We start from the raw sequence: 17,090 nt of genomic DNA on the forward strand, positions 1-17,090 counted from the left end.
CAAGAATTCGTGGCAAACCATTCTCACCTAAAATGGTCACTAAGTCCCAAGTCCAATTGAAACACTGGTAACAAAGCAGTTGTTCAGAGTCTGGTTTATTCTCACATATCCCTAGGAACCAGTTTAAAACTCGAAGTACAAATGAACATGCTCCCCACCCACAGTTTTTGCAGAAGCAGCAGGACATGGCTCCTCTGCTAAAATAAATACACTTCATACTCCAGAAGGCAATAAATAAATAAATACATGCATAAATAAATAGTCTCAATGGGATAAAAATGAGAACATAACTGCACAAGCCCAAACAAGAGCTGTCCATTTCAGAAATTAGATAATTAACACTTCATCTGATGCCACAGGAAAAGGTGAGATGCTTCTGGTCCTGACTGTGTGAGAGATGACCCAGAGGTTTCGGAAGTTGTTTCCAGTGTCCCGAGGCCCTGTGGTAAGAAGGCCAAGAGAGCAAGCTGGACGTTGGACTCAAGGGGTCTTGAGGCTCAGAGTCATCTATTGAGGCTGCTTAATCTCAAGGGTTTTCAAATAGAACTTCAGTTTCATCCGGAAGTCATTCCAGTCACCGTCCTTGATATGGATTGGATGTTGCTGTAAAGAGGCCAAGAAGGTGGCATTAGGTGAGTCCAGGCGGTAATGGTGATGACCAGCTGAGGAACAGACTGTGGCAGGGGCATCTTGGGGGACAGCTTACCGTGGGTGCATCCGTGGCCAGGGGCAGGCATAATGGGAGATCCTGCGGGAAGAGACCAAAGCAGATGGTCAGAGATTCCCCTGGAAAGGGAATGGTCCCTGCTGTCATCCTCCCCAGAGGCAGGACAGGGCCAACACAGGGATCCTAAACCCTCAACAACTTCACATACCTTAAGATTGCTCTCGATTGCTGTTGCGTTCTGTAAACTCTTGATGGCCTTCTGGAATACTTCCAAGTTTGGCCTTCGAAGGTTTGGTTTCTAAGGGGGCAAATGCAAAAGAACTGAAATCATAACAAACAGACTCTTAGACCACAGCATGATCAAATTAGAAATCAAGACTAAGAAATTTACTCAAGCCAGGCACGGTGGCTCATACCTGTAATCCCAGCACATGGGAGGTCAAGGCAGGCGGATCACCTGAGGTTGAGTTAAAGACCAACCTGACCAATAGAGTGAAACCCAATCTCCACCAAAAATACAAACACAATTAGCCAGGAGTGGTGGTGCATGCCTGTAGTCCCAGCTACTCGGGAGGCTGAAACAGGAGAATCACTTGAACTTGGGAGGCGGAGGTAGCAGTAAGCTGAGATCACGCCTCTGCACTCCAGCCTGGGCAACAGAGTGAGACTTTGTCAAAAAAAAAAAAAAAAAAAAAAAAGAAAGAAAGAAAAAAAAAAAAAAAAAAAAAAAAAAAAGGTGGGGGTGCCTTGGTGGATCTTTTTGCACTTTGGGGAAAAAGCATCTCCAAAAAGAAGCTCTACAAAAGGTAGGAGGCTTTCCAAGGGAAGTATCTGTAGCTAAAAGGCTGATAACAGTATTCATGCCCTGACTGAATTAAAGTCTCCTAGAAATCAAGAAGAAAATCACAGAGACCCCAGCATGGAAATGGGAGCAGCATGTGAGCTGTGAGTCTCCCAAATACAGATGGCCCAGCAGCCCAGCAAGGGCTTTCACTTCTTGTTTGACCCGAGAAATGTCATGCAAAGGTGAGACAGAACCATTGTGGTCAACTGGAACCATGAAAAATAACTGTAAATGATAATGCCACAGCCGATGAGGGTGGAAAACACAGACTCTATGTTTTAAGGGAAAAGGAAGCTGGCACATCCATGGGGAAAATTTCTGTCGGTCCAGAGTCAGCCCCATCAAAAACTGAGCTTAAGGCCCTTGGTGTTGCTCACCTAGAACTGTCTTTTCATTTTCTGACTTAAAAGTCATTTTCATTATTATAGCCATGGCTGTGGCCATGTATTGAACTCTTAAGTGCCAGATGCTGGTCCAGAACATTATGCACATTGTATCATTTGATTGTCATAACAACCACAATGAGATAGGTGCTATTAACCCTATTTAACAGATGAAAAAAGCAAGGCTGGCTAAGTTGGAATGACATGGCTGAAGTCACCCAGGTGGGAAATGGATTGGGACCCAGGTGTGCCAAGTGCAGAGCTGAGCTCTTACCATCAGAATGCGTTGGTCTTCCCTGTTTAAGTTGTTGAAGTTCTGTGGGGGCAAAGGGAGAGAGATGCCCGTGAGGCCTGTTGGCCTGAGGCAGCCACCACCCCTCCCTGCTGCAGGCCAGTATTATCCCAGGTACTCACTGATGAAGGCAAAGGTGGCTGGTTTAGGAGAGTTACAATTTCTTCCCTCAAGTTAGAGCAGTTAACCTGAGTTGTCTTCAAGGGCGTCGCCTGGGTTGGGGCAGCTTGCAGTCCGGGGCTGACCAGGAGTAGGAGGAGCAGGATGGGCAGGTGGCTCATGTTTAGATTGGCAGGAGGCACTCTCTTGTTCTGGTCCTTCTTGGGGTTCTGAAAAGTCAGCAACAGCCTCCTGCCTTATATACAACAGCATGGTGCCCACAACCCCAGGCAGGAGGGGGCGTGTGGGGCAGGCGTCGGAAGGATCTTTATCTGACATGGAACCTCCATAGAAAACCACAGACATAATTATTCAACCGTGACTTTCTAGTACTCAAGATTAGTGAAACAAGAAAAAAGATTACTTAAAGGGTGTCACGTCATCTTGTCAAGGAGGATGAGAGATGGGAAGCATGGCAGCAGGTGAGAGGGCCCCTCTGGCAGGTAGGGGGAGCCTGACTCAGCTCACTCAGGCCTCCTGCCCAGTGAGATCTCATCTGCCATCACCTGGACTACCTTGTCCCTCTGCTACCTGCCCTGCTTGGTCCTGGTGGGTGACCGGGAGGGCACTGGAACAGATGAGAGTTTGTCTGGTAGCGGGTCACACTGCTAACCATCCACGTGCAGCCTCAGGCTCTGAGAAGCACATCTCTTGGTGCCCTCTCCCAGTGCGGAATTGCTGGTGTTCCAGTCCCCAGCGGTTCATCCCATGGGCTTCTCCTTGACACTTTGTTTCTGGCGGGTGGCTGAGGGCACTCAGGCCCCAGGTGGTCATTCTCTTACTGGTCTGCTAGCAGTGCCATGCCTGTTCCCTGCGTTGTGGGCCTGGGCGCCTGCAGGAAGACTGGCTGCAGCCCCTGGAGGTCCCTCTGGTAGCACCAGGAGCTGAGCTCAGGTACCTGAGGACAGAAACTCTTGACACTGTCACTGGGAGCTGGGGGAGGGTCTGGCTTGGGAGGTTTAAGAGGTAGAATTGGCATGGTCTGAGGGGAGAGGTTAAGGGAGGAGAGGAGAAAGGAGGGCAACTCCCTGGTTTCAGGCTGGGCCTCAAGATGCTGGGGCAGGGATTGGCAGGAGACAGTTGTATTGAGAGGTCTGGATCCCTGTCTGTGCTGAGCATGGATTTGCCAGGTGCAGGCCTGGTAGGAAAGGTTTACAGAGGGGTAATGCGAGTGGGCACAGACCATGGGGAAATCCACAAGGGACCTGAGAAGCTGCAGCCAGTTAGGAAGCAGGAAACCCAGGAGAGTAGGGGTAGGGGGTCCCAGAGGGCAGCCTCTGAGGGAAGAGGGGTCCCCTTGCTATGGGCCTGTGTCTGTGCCTGCCTGACACACCCCATGGGGTAGGGGCTTTTGGTAAAGGGATGTGTGTGACGGGGGCATGGGGAAGAATTCTTCAAGACGATTGGCCTTGGGTGGGAGGGAGAGGAGAGCGTCGGAGTGTGGTGTGATGTGATCATTGTGGGAGATGGCGGATAGGAGGTTATGCTGAGGCAGGGGAATTTGGGTGCTTTGGGCTTTTGCGCATAATCAGATCAGGTGAAGACAAGGACCAGGATGTGGCTGTGGGGAGGCAGGTGAAGAGGTTGTGACTCAAGGCCATGCTGTGAGGATAATTCCCCGTAGCTGATACACGCTCCTGGGTCAGCCCCAGGCTAGGCCCTGGACCAGGAGGAGCCCTAGGTTCTCGATCCAGAGTGGAGTCTCACAGGCACAACTCAGCACAACATGGGGGAGCCTTAGGACCAGCTTGGGTACTTGGTAGGCACAATTCATTCAGCTGGCATCTAATAAGTTCTGCTTGTGTGTAGGTACCATGAATTAAACAGACATGGTTCCCTCCACTAAGAAGCTCAGTCTTGGGGGGAAACAGATTTCAAGTCTTGCTACTCCCCCTGTGGTCCCAGACCTGCAGGTCAGCAGCGCCTGGGAGCTTATTAGCAGTGCCAACCCTCAGGCCCCAGCCCAGACTTTATGAATCAAAAATTGCATTTTGACAAGATCCTCAGTGATTCACTGACATTTGAGGGGCTCTGTTCTAACTGCCTCAACAACCTTAGCTCCAGTAGGTCTCCTGTTGCCCCAGGGACCCAGAGTTTGTTTCTTTCACACTCAACTGTACCTTGGTGTTACTGTCTATATCAACATTTTGGGGACTTGTGCAAAAATAATGTGATTTCTTATAGAGAGAGCCTGTATTTTTGTTTAAACATAAGTGGGCTTTTCTAGGGAATTTTAAAGCTCATTGAATTTAAAGATGTAGAGACAAAACATTCCTGTATATTTTTTGTTTCTTTAAAACTCAAGACTTTGTGGTGCAATCACACATGCACACAAAATCCTGAGTAGTAGTATTGTAAATCTTGACATTTGTAGTCTTTGTCTCTTGTTTTAAAAATGATTATATACCAGCCTGAGCAACTTGGCAAAAGCTCATCTCTACAAAAAGTACAAAAAATTAGTGAGATGTGGTGGTACATGCCTGTGGTCCCAGCTACCTGGGAGGCTGACATGGGAGGATCATCTGAGCCTGGGAGGTCGAGGCTGCAGTGAGCTCTGATCGTGCCACTGAATTCCAACCTGGACATTGGAGTGAGACCATCTCTCCAAAAAAAAATAAAAATACACACACACACACACACACACACACACACACGCGCGCGTGCGCGCGCACACACACAGTTTATTAAAGGCAAAAGAGGTTGAGGCTTGTGGGATTTTCAACCAGGGGAGGCGTGGGGTTTTCAACCAGGGGAGGCGTGGTAAAGCTGCTCTAGGGGAATGGATGAGAAGGATCAAGGCAGCAGCGTGGCCAGTGAGGCGACATTGGGAGTCCTCTGTGATAAAGATGGCGGGAAGCTGGACTAGGTAGGCTCTGTCAGGGTGGAGAGGACTGGCTGAAGGGAAGCGCTCTCACAGCTGACTTCTATTGAGCAGCACTTGTGAAGAGTGGGGAACTAAGTTCTTTTTATGGCTGAACTCATTTAATCCTCATGCTGAACTGTGAGGCAGGTACTGTTATTAGTCCTGTTTTCCCAGTGAGGAAACTGAGTTTCGGAGAAGCTGAGCTGATGCAGCTAGGAAGTGACATCACCAGGACTGAGGTAAGCAGGACAGTCCAACCCAGAGGCTGAGCAGCCCTGGGCAGCATCAGACAATGACAGCCTCAGGGGGTGATGCTAGTAGCAGTAGTGGACAGCAGGGTGAGGATGAGATGTAACCACTGTGATTACTCATGCGGAGATCCCTGAGGCCTCTTGGGGAGCAGCTACAGTGTGCGGTGGGACAAGGCTGCTGGTAGTGGGCTGAGGAGCGAGTGACGGTGAGACAGAGGGTAGAAGATGCTTTGAAGTTTTATTCTGAAGGGAAGGAGGGAGATGGGGCAGCCAGAGGAGTCACAGGGTCAGAGGTGCACCTTCCAGACAGGGACGTTTGAGCTCCTTCCTCTCTGATGGAGGTGAGCAGGGAGTGGGCAAGATGGCTGGCTGGCTAGCACAGGCGGTGCCCCAGCATCAGCTATCGCAGACCCCTCGCAGAGAGCTCAGGGAAAGACTGTCTGGGTGGCCCAGTCCGTCTGGTGGGGAAGGTACAGTAGGGTGGGCTGGGTTGGTCCACAGGTTTGTGGTGAGAGGGGACAATGGCTTCTGTGTTCTCTGTGAAACAGAGGTAAAGTCAGGCCCTGAGGTGGGGCTACAGGCAACGAGCATGGTGAGGTTTGTTGGCTTGAGCTGTGACTGCCTAGAGGTGACCTTGAGGGGCTGGCAGCCTGGGGTCAGAGGGTGAGGAGACTGGGTGGACCCAGGGTCTTTGTAGGCAAGAATATGGATTGGAGGTCCCCAGAGGCAGGGTGTGGGGCCATGGGAGGAGGCTGGGATGGGCCAACCAGACAGAGCAAAGGAGGCAGGAGGTGGTGCAGTCCCAGCCCCCGGAAAGGCCCAGTGACTGCAGCCCAACACCTGCTGCTGTTTGAGGAGCCAGGGAGGAATGGAGGGACATGTTCCCAAAACCAAACCTGATTCAGAGGGGGCTGCCAAGGACAGCGGGTAGCTGGCTGCCACAGCACTTCCATGAGCCCTTGGTGGACTGAGGCATGGCCTGGGTCACCCTGCGGGTCTCCTTTGAGGTTCACCTTGACTCTATAGGAGCTTCATGCAAAATTATAGGCACCACTTCTCTCCTCCAGAGGCCACAGTCCTGCCAACCCTTGAGGAGAGACCTGATCCCACCTAAGATGGTGATTCTACCCTAGGCCTTCGTGTCAACCCAGCCCGGCCTAGGGGAAGCCTCCTCTGCTGGCTGGGCTGATTGCTATCAAGAAGGGAAATGTGCACACGTGCTCACCCCTGGGGCAGGCGTGAGGGAGGCTGTGCCACCACCTGGACAGGAGAGCCAGCCCAAGACTGCAGCCTGGAGTCTGCAGGGCCAAAGCGCTGGAGATTCCAGGAGGGGTCTCTGGATCCTGTCTAATGGATCCCTGTGGGCCTGACCCAATCCCTATAGAGTGGGCCATAGTATTGGAAGTCCTGGCCCTTAGGGTCCAGTCCAGCTAGAGGTACACACCTCCCTTTCCCATCATTCACCCCCACAGGCCTAGTGGAATTTTCTGGGGTACCTGCCACAGGCAGGGACCTGGGCCTCAGTGACTGTGACGAGTTTCTCTGCCACCCACTCCATGGCATCACATGTGTCAGATTTAGTCTGCCCATGACCTCAGTCATGCTTCTGCTGGTGGCCCTGATGACGTGGCCTGGTTTTGACATCACAGAAGCAGCTCAGGGTTCTTGGCCAGCCAAGCAGTGCCGTCAGATGTCCCCTGCCCACCTGAGCAGAGAGCTCAGGAAAAAGCCACCGAGGGGGCCCAGCTGGAGAGGCCTGGCCTCCTGTCCCAACCTGGGGTTCTGCACTCTGTCCCCAAGACTTGCACAGCCGCAACCTGTGCACCCTCTGCTTTCTAGCCCCTGCTGCAGAGACATCGCCTCCTTGGGGCCCAGTCTGTGCAGAACCCCGACCCCAGGCCCAGTCTAATAGAGAAGACAGATGGAGAATCCTCATTTAGAATGCTATGCCTGTGGGAGGTGGAAGCCCAGCAATGAGGCAGCCTCATCCAGCCTGGACTATCAGAGAAGACAGGAGAAGGGACAGCTACGACCTAAAGGATGATCTGGAGCCAGGCATGCCACGGAAGAAGTGCTCCCTAGGGAGTGCTGGGCTTGGGGCTGCGGCTGCTCCATCTATTGGCCTCAAGCCTCCTATCCAGGCATCCAATATCTGGGTACTTGGGACAGCCACGTCATTACTATTGTTATTAATAAGTGTATGGGCTTTCAGTGCCTGTCACACTCTTGTTACCCACCTGGAATACAAAGCTTTGAAACATGCATTCCTATTGCATGTATCATATCTACTGCAGACAAAACCAAGAGCTCTCCATTCTCAAAGCTGCCCCCGAACTATGAAGTGACAATGTTGGGGCATAAATGCTAAGAACTTGGCAGCCCAGGCCCTCAGGAAATGCTCTCCTAAGTGGGGGAGACTTCACATGGAGTATTAGTTGTGTCGATGATGTTGCCAGGCCAAGTCTTGTCTGCCTCCCAGGCAGAGAGGGAAAGGGCCAACCTGGATGGGTGGCTGGAGGTCAGAGCTGTCCAGGGAAGGGCAAGAGCAGATGCCAACTGGGCAGAGACACAGACAGGCCCAGGTGAGCTCAGAGCCAGGCTGCCTCTCAGCCATGCACACTCTGTCTTATCTTCCTTGGTGAGGTGAGGAAAATCCTTTGTAAACACTTTTTCCAGCTTTACTGATCTTTTCTTTACAGAAAATGATAAATAAGTTCATCTGTTTGTCTTGGAGGTTCCATATCAGAAAAAGAGTATCAGTTCATCTGGGGCTTTTCCCCATGCCCCACCATTCCCCCAACCCCCACACCCCCTGCATCCCCTGCACAGCTCCCTCACACCACTGTGGTGGGCCTTTACAGAGGATGCGGACCAGGCCACTTCAGATCCACACAGGTTAGGGAAGACCATGGTACTTCTGAGCAGCAGATAATGTGGAGACCATTTTGCCTCTCCTTCCTCGTCATCCTCCTTCCCCTCAGCCTCCAAAAGCCCCTACCCACAATGGCCATTAGAATCCAGACTAAAGGCAATTCTTGAACATCATCCTTGAAATCTACTGGCACCTGAGCCCATCCTCTGTAAGTAGCTGGGGCCAGATGGGCATGGGGTAGGAACAGCTCCGCTTGATCCCAGGCCAGGCACTCATGGGTTCTTGCTTTTCCCCTGCAGAAAGGTGAGATCCAGGAGCAATGGATCCTGAAGTGAGCACTCAGCCCTGAAGGCCACTGCCCTCCCTACCAGTTATCACTGCCATTGTATTGATGGCCACTGTTCTGGGCTTGGGCACATTTGGGTCAGGTGCACCTGCAGGGTCACACCTGAGTCTTAACCTTTATCTGGCATCTTAACTGCAGATGTGTCCACCAGCCTATTCTTTGCCTCATGGAGGATGTATGTGGTAGATGTTCCTTCTCCAAGTGTGGGAGTTTAATATTCACATTGGCACAGTGGCCTCCTTCCTTTTGTCCTGGAAGCTGGTTCAGAAAGTGCCCTCATTCCCCAGGCTCTTGCCCAGTGCACCTAGAGCCAGAAGATGTGATGGTCGCTGCCCTGCCGGCCTGTGCCAGAATGTGCTGCGAACCCCTCAGCTGCTGTGCCCTGAAAGCAGCTGGGTTCCTCCCAGGGCCTGGCAGGACAGAACTGGGGGAGACGGTAGGGGAACTAGTGAAGGCCACCCCAGAAAGGAGGCAGGGGAGTGGCAAACAAGGCCACGAGAATGCCCCTCCTGGCCCTGCTGCACACACTCGGTCCCTGTAGAACAGCACCTTTCTGAAGCCTAAGCTGGCTGCCTTACTGAACACCCCAAAGCTCTTGAAACCTCATCGTCTTTATCTGTGTGGAACAATCCAAAGCTGAGGCGTGTGAGGCTGGGGAGCGTCCCTTTGGCATTGGAGTCTGTCCCCAGGAGAGCCCACTTCAGGTCAGAGTGCCTGCCCTTGCCCTTCCCTTTCCCAAACAGGAGCAGAATTTCCACCTCCACGTTTGCCCCCCAGGTTCTTACCCTCTCCACTGCCAGCAGCCCCTCCAGCACCACCACCCAGGACCTTCTCATTCTTAAAAGGCCCACCTGGTCATTTCAGCTTCCAGAAGCTGACTGGCCTCTCTTGTCTCTGGCCCACAGGAACTCCTGCGAACCTTGCCCATCTCCACACCCCCACCCCCACCGCAGGGAAGCTGCCACTCGGGCTCGGATGCCCATTGCCCCAGGCTGAGCATGGCATCTGCCACGACCCTTCCACCTTCTCCACACCTGACTCAATTTTCTGGTTTCTTCAAGGGAAGAACCACAGCTGCACACCCAAGAAAGCGATTAGAAAAACTTGTTGAATAGCTTCCCAAGAACTCTGGGTGATACTGGGCTCTTGCTACCAACCAAATCTCTCATGCCTTCGTTCAGGCTCTTGAACTCCCAGCCCTGAGAGCTGGGCTCAGGTCCTGGGTCACCAGTATTCCTTCTCGGTATCCCAGGAACACTTCACTCTGTTATAGACATCAGTGGTCAAACGTTTAGCTCCGAATGAGCCACTCAGTTTTCATCTCAGGGGTACTGATAATCATGTGTATTTCTGTTGCAGATTACTAAACTGTGTTATTCACTTCATTGTGAAATTATTTTATTTTAATAAGGGAACCCTCTTAGGAGCCTCTGAGCAGAGCTCAGAGTGGGTATGAGAGCATCTTCATTTCTAGCTCAGATTTCAGAAGGTTCCTTCTCCTCTGGGAAAGTGAGCACTTTGTAGAGAGTCTATCCACAGTGCTTCATTTCTAGAAGGCTTCTCCATTTGACTTGGGTTTGGGTTGCAATTTCCATACTCCACAGTTAATTTCTTTTGTGCCACAGCTTGAATTCCTCTCAGGACTCTGTCTTTGGGGATTTTCCTGGTGTTTCCCTAGCCTATGCCCTGACGGGGACCACCCAGACCCTGCTCCTTCTCCCCGGCTCATTCACCCCCATCACTCCTGCTCCGCTCACTCACCCCTCTCCCCACTGCCCACACCAGCCTCCAAGGGCCTCTCTGTCCCATCCGCTTCTCATTGCTCCCATGGACTCCCTAGTCCTGGTCCAGGCCTGGCCACCTTGGTTCCCACCACAGCTCTCAGGCCCAGGTTCTGCCACCCCATGTCTCCCAGCTGTCAGAGCAGCCTTTCTGGGTGCCTCTCTGCTCACGTCACCTCTGCTGTTGGCCCCGCACTGATTTATGGTTGGTTCCCTGGGACCAGGACCCAGGAGAAGCACAAGCCAGTTTTCTTCCTGTGGAAATCTCCACTGAGGATTTCTAGGGCTCCTTCCAGTCCAGGGAAAAATGGGTCTTTTCATTTTGGGATCTCTGTCCCCCAAAACTCCTTTACCCCTATTTAAGACTTCAATTCTCTCTCTCCCCTCCTGCCCTCCTCCACCTCCTGGGAACGATCCCCTGGTGTCTACTGGATAAGAAGCTTTTGGCCTGGGGCCAAGCACGGTGGGCGCTTTGGGAGGCTGAGGCGGGCGAATCACAAGGTGAGGAATTCAAGACCAGCCTGGGTAACATGGTGAAACCCCATCTCTACTAAAAATACAAAAATTAGCCAGGCATGGTGGTGGGTGCCTATAGTTCCAGCTACTCAGGAAGCTGAGGCAGGAGAATCCCTTGAACCCGGGAGGCGGAGGTTGCAGTGAGCTGAGATCGAGCCACTGCACTCCAGCCTGGGCTGAAAGAGTGAGACTTGTCTCACCACAGGACAACCACAGGGACCAGAGCAATGGGGCTCATAAGAGGCCACACCATGGGTTTTCCTTGATGGGGAACTGTGAGGGAGGGAGGTCTCTGCTTATTCTTACTGGAAGTCCTGTAGGATGCACACACATGCCCCGTGGGGACCCACCTGCCACAGACAGCCTCACAGCCAGACATGCCCAGCCTGAAAAGCAGCAACAAATCAGCGGATGACGATAGTGCCTGTCATGTAAGAGACAGGTCTCTTTCCACCCTCTTCCTCCCTGCCCCAGTACACCACGGAGGAAAAGGTCCTGAAGAGGGAGGAGAGAAGAAAAAGGCCAGACCATGCCCTCCCCTGTGCCCCCATTTCAGCTCTCTGTGGCCAGTGCCAGCCAGCCCTGGGGAGAGGAAGAGATGGGCGTCACATTGGAAAAGAGTTTGAGGCTCTAAGCTGTGCTGGAATTTTTTTTTTTTTTTTTTTTTTTAAGTGATGCAAGTGACTCCAGAGTTGGGAGTCTGCCCTGGAAGTTGATCAGGGTCAGGAGTGAGTGGCAAGAAGGGAGACAGTTGGGGCTGGTGATTGGAGTAAACAAAGTGTTCTGTGTGTGCCCCAGGCTCCAGGCGTGCCACAGCCAGGTGCAGATGTAGAGCACCCAAACCAGCTCCACAGCCCTGCCGCAGCTCCCCCATGCCCTTCACTCAAAGCCTGTTATTCCTATGCACCTGCCTCCCCATTCAGAGGCCTGACTAACCTTTCCCCAAGGAGACCTGTCAGGTGTGGATAACCTTCCCTTCCTGCTGAAGTGGAAGTCCCCTGAGACTGAGAGAGGAGAGTTTGGACAAATGTTCACCGCTCTGTCTGATTCACACGCATCTTCTTCCAGGGCACTTTTTTTGGGAGCTAAAACCCTTCAGCCCCTGGACCGTCACCCTCTTTTCTCAGAGAAAGCCCTCCTCCCAGGCCTGCCCTTTCATCAAGACTCAGCCTAAGAAGATATCAGAGGTCTTAGAGCCCAGATCTACTTTCCCAAATCCCCAGGTAGGGCCCCCTGTCTCAGGCCTGGAGACCTAGCTCAGGCATTGTGGGAGCCAGGGGTGATGCCTACTCCCTACTCTTTGGTTTCCAGTGCATACAGTGGGTAGCTTTGAGTTACAGCAGCAGGAGAAGAGTGACAAGCAGGCTGGAGCATAAGTACCAAGAGCCCTGAGTAGTGGTCAGAGAAAGAGGAAGCCACAGAGCCCTGGATCACAGGAGTGCTATGTGGTCCCAGCAGGCTGGGGCTCTTGTTGTGTGTAATTGGGCATTAAGGGTCGAGTAACCCAGAAGTCTGGAGGACACAGTATTCCATGACACAGGCCTGGACCACACAGGACAGGTCTCACTGCACCTCCCCATGTGAGCTCCACATTCTACAGACCTTGAAACTTTTGATGGCGTCCAATTCCGGGGTAAAGGAGTAGGCCCATGAGAATACCTCGGGGCCCTTATAAACCCTACTCCTGATGCAGGAGTGGGGGCTGCAGGGCTCTGTGTTTCACATGAGCTCCAGGATAAGCTCACTTGCCCCTTACTCAGGGCTCTCCAGAGAGCTCTTCCCAACCACCCCAGATAATTACGCACATTGAGTTTTCCAAAAGGGCTTTGAGCTTTGGAAGTGAGAGGATCATAAGCCAGACCTCAACATGGGCTGAGCACAAGAGTGCATCAGCCAGGAGGAAAAGTGTCTTTCTGTAATTTGCCCACTTGGAGGGCAAATTCTCATCCATGCAAAGGCAGCTCATGCTAGCAGAGATCAGCTTCACTCGACTCATCGCTGTTGCTGTCCTTTAATTTATATGGCTTCTGCGGTGAGCAGGTCTACACACACCTACCCCTGAAGGCTGAGGGAGCTGAGAGGCTGAATGAAAAGGCTGACAAGTCCAGTTTCTCAGAAAGAAGTATTTAATAGGGACTTACGAACGGAAGTGATGTCTTTGCCAGCTGAGAGACGGTGGATCCCCACAGTCATCCTCCAGAAGTTACTCTTAATATGGCATGCTTTTAGGGTAAATGCATGTGTAATTGTTCATATCTTAGATCCTCTTGCGAAACTCCTTACCACTGGTGGAGTTAGATAAGCATCTTTACAAGGGTTTATCTACACTACATGCATTGTTTCTTGACCTTGCTGCTGAACACCTTGGTATGCAGGAGTCAAATGTCAGTCACGATGGTGGTTTTGCTTCAAGATGGCGTCACTTTTGACATGCAAACTATTTTCCTACACGTGGCTCTGATTATGGTGGTTACTAACTCCCTGCTCACTGTATTTCCCCTGCAGGCACCCAGAGGCAAGCAGGGCAGAGACAGATGTCTTCGCTGAAGGCCCTGTAAAGCCCAAGGGCACAAGAGATTTGCCTTGGCCTGAGGGGGTTCCCAGTACAAAGGACTTTCAACTTTAAAAAACAAGGATAAGTCCAGACAAACCTCACTCTACACTGTGCCTGATTGGTGAGTCTTCCCTCTGTACATAGGAATTTAGTTTAAAACATTTGCTTTACAGGCCGGGCGCGGTGGCTCAAGCCTGTAATCCCAGCACTGTGGGAGGCCGAGGCGGGTGGATCACGAGGTCAAGAGATCGAGACCATCCTGGTCAACATGGTGAAACCCCGTCTCTACTAAAAATACAAAAAATTAGCTGGGCATGGTGGCGCGTGCCTGTAATCCCAGCTACTCAGGAGGCTGAGGCAGGAGAATTGCCTGAACCCAGGAGGCGGAGGTTGCGGTGAGCCGAGATCGCGCCATTGCACTCCAGCCTGGGTAACAAGAGCGAAACTCCGTCCCAAAAAAAAACAAAAAACAAAAAACATTTGCTTTACTATTGAGCACTAATGTTTTCCAAGCATTTTCTTGCATACTGGGTCTCACAAGTTTGTGATGGACTTTTTCAGCTCTGAAAACTTTCAGATTTAACTACTGAGTCACATTCTTGTCCCTCCACTGAACATGTACGCTGGGATGAGGTTTTAGCTGCTATTGAAAAGCCCATGGCCTGGAATGACCACACTTCATTTCTGCAGAGATGCATGTATCAACAGGGCCATGAGGTCACTGACAGCAGGTAGGAGGTGGATTTGGAGTTCCTGGGTCTCTCTCTGGTCTTGGTAATTGTAACTATAGTGACCTCTCCAATGGTTGCTTTCTTAACTGAAAGCGCCTTAGTTTTTCACTCTGAAACATCTAGCCTGTATTCACACACCAGTGTTCATAGTGGCTGTCTTATCCCATTAGGGCTGCTATAATAAAATGCCACACTGAGTGGCTATTCAAGAACAGAAATTTATTTCTAACAGTTTGGGAGGCTGGGAAGTTCAAGATCAAGGAACCAGAAGATTTGGTGTCCGGTGAGGGCCCACTTTCTGGTTAGTAGCCATCTTCTTGCTATAACCTTACATTGAAGACAGGGCAATGGAGTTTTCTGAGGTGTCTATCATAAAGGCACTAAGCTCATTCGTGAGGGCTCTGCTCTCATGACCTGATTACCTCCTAAAAGCCTCACCTACAAATACCATCATAATAGGGCTTAGGTTTGAACATAAGAATTTTGAGGCACAAATATTCAGTCTGTAGGTGCAGCATTATTCACAATAGTTGAAAGGTAGAAAAAAACCAAATGCCCATCAGTACATAAATGGATAAACAAAATATGATATGTATGTAAGTGGAATATTACTGCACCTTGAAATGAAAGGAAATTCTGACATGTGGCAATATGGATGAACTTTAAAGACATTGTGCTAAATGAAATCAGTCAATACAAAAGGACAAATATTATATGCTTCCACTTATTTATGTATTTATTTACTTTGAGATAGAGTTCTCGCTCTGCTGCCCAGGCTCTAGTGCAGTGGCGCGATATTGGCTCACTGCAACTTCTACCTCTCAGGTTCAAGGAATTCTCATGCCTCAGCCTCCTCCTGAGTACATGGCACTATAGGTGTGAGCCACCATGCCCGGTTAATTTTTGTATTTTTAGTAGAGATCGGGTTTCTCCATGTTGGCCAGGCTGATCTCGAACTCTTGACCTCAAGTGATCAGCCTGCCTCGGCCTCCCAAAGTGCTGGGATTACAGGTGTGAGCCACTGCACTCAGCCTGCTTCCACTTATATGAAATACCTAAAGTAATTAAATTCACATAGCTAGAAAGTAGAGTAGTTGTTACCAGGGGCTGAGGGCTGGGGAATGAAGAGTTAGTATTTAATGGGTACAGAGTTTCAGTTTGGGAAGATGAAACTGTTCTGGAGATAGATGGTGGTGATGGTTGCTTAACAATGTGAATGTACTTAATGCTACTGAATTGTACACTTAAAAATGGTTAAAATGGTGAATTGTATGTTATGTATATTTTATCACATGAAAAAAGTCTAGTCTGGATGTTTTCTCAATAGACCCTGAGACTCTTTCCAAGGTTTTCCACCACCCAAATCTCTCAGCATAGAGACTATGCCCAGTCAATCCCAGGGTCCTCCCCACCCTGACCCCTAGTCCTCCTTCAGCCTAGGACTTGTCCCCTTTAAATCTGATGAAAGACCCTTCATGTTGAGACCCAGTTCATGGTCCCTGCTCTGGATGGCCCTCTCAGCCTCCCTACCACCCAAAAGGCAATGCCTGTCCTCCTGCATGTCCCGTCTGCCCAACAGTCCTCCTTTTTGGTTTATAAAGGCGTGCATACTAGCCCTGGAAGTTTCTATGGAGAGGCCATGTCAATATCCTCTCTAGCACTAGGAGGCCTGGGGCAGGGGTTGGAGCACATACTGGGGGAGTAGACACCAGGCAGGCACCAGGTTAAGATGACTCTAGTGGTTGGAAAATTTTAGCTCACAGCAGGATCTGGCACAGCCCCAGGCTCCCCTTGAAATTCATACTCTATACATTTAACATTTGGGAATGTCAGTTAAGGAGATTTGCATTTTCCATGGAGCACCCTCAGGGTGGGAGGAAGAAAGGCCCAGTGGAAAAAGCAAGGGTTCTTGCCATCTTGCCAAACCTCTTCATTCTAAGTTTTTCGAATTTTCTTTGGCTTTCCAGTATTTGAAGTTCAAGAAACATAGTTTTACTTTATTTTTTACTTTAAAAAAATAGAACATGAATGCAGAAAACAGCAGAAAACATGTACACCTAATTTAACGAGTAATTATAAGCAATCACCCGGCTCAAGTCAAAAAAAAAATTGCCAATGCTCCAACACTCTCCCCATATTTGTCCTCTGATTGTGACCTCTCACCCTTAGAGGTAACACACTCATTTGTCTTTTACTATGATTGCTTCCTTGGTTTTCTTTTTTTTTAAACCTGGATCTCTGGCAGTTTTTTTCTTACTTGGTTTTCTTTGTAACTTTGTCACTTATGTATTCCTAAACAATACACTTTTGTTTTGCCTGTTTTAAAACTTTAAATGAATAGGTTGGGGTTGTTTTCAATTCATAATGCAAACAAATATGCTATGAACATTATCCTGGTGTACGTATATATGAGTACATTTACATATGTTTATTAAACAGAATAATACACCCCAGTTCCCACCCCCAGAAATGTTCATGTCCTAATCCCTGGAACTTGTGATATGTTACTTTACATGCAAAAGGAGCTTTTGGCCGGGTGCAGTGACTCACGCCTATAATCCTAGCACTTTGGGAGGCAGAGGCGGGTGGATTGCCTGAGCTCAGGAGTTCGAGAGCAACCTGGGCAACATGGTGAAACCCAATCTCTACTAAAAATACAAAAGAAATTAGCTGGGCATGTAGTCCCTGTAGTCCCAGCTACTCGGGAAGCTGAGGCAGGAGAATTGCTTGAACCTGGGAGACCGAGGTTGCAGTGAGCCAAGATTGAGCCACTGCACTCCAACCTGGGTGACAGAGCAACACTCCATTTCAAGGAAAACAAAACAAAAAGG

General features: G+C 50.3%; 1 protein-coding gene across 1 annotated transcript; it reads right to left on the bottom strand.

The window, feature by feature from the left end:
* Nucleotides 1–507: 507 nt before the first annotated feature.
* IL3 (interleukin 3) lies at nt 508–2,467 on the bottom strand. The gene is made up of 5 exons (XM_017532160.2): nt 2,309–2,467; nt 2,169–2,210; nt 876–965; nt 707–748; nt 508–603 (listed from the first exon to the last, which is right to left on the bottom strand). Exons 1-5 carry the CDS (start codon nt 2,465–2,467, stop codon nt 508–510), a joined length of 429 nt encoding a protein of 142 aa, XP_017387649.1.
* Between the last annotated feature and the right edge of the window lie 14,623 nt (nt 2,468–17,090).

This window comes from Cebus imitator, unplaced genomic scaffold (assembly GCF_001604975.1).
Source record: "Cebus imitator isolate Cc_AM_T3 unplaced genomic scaffold, Cebus_imitator-1.0 Scaffold76, whole genome shotgun sequence".
NCBI classification, from domain to species: domain Eukaryota; kingdom Metazoa; phylum Chordata; class Mammalia; order Primates; family Cebidae; genus Cebus; species Cebus imitator.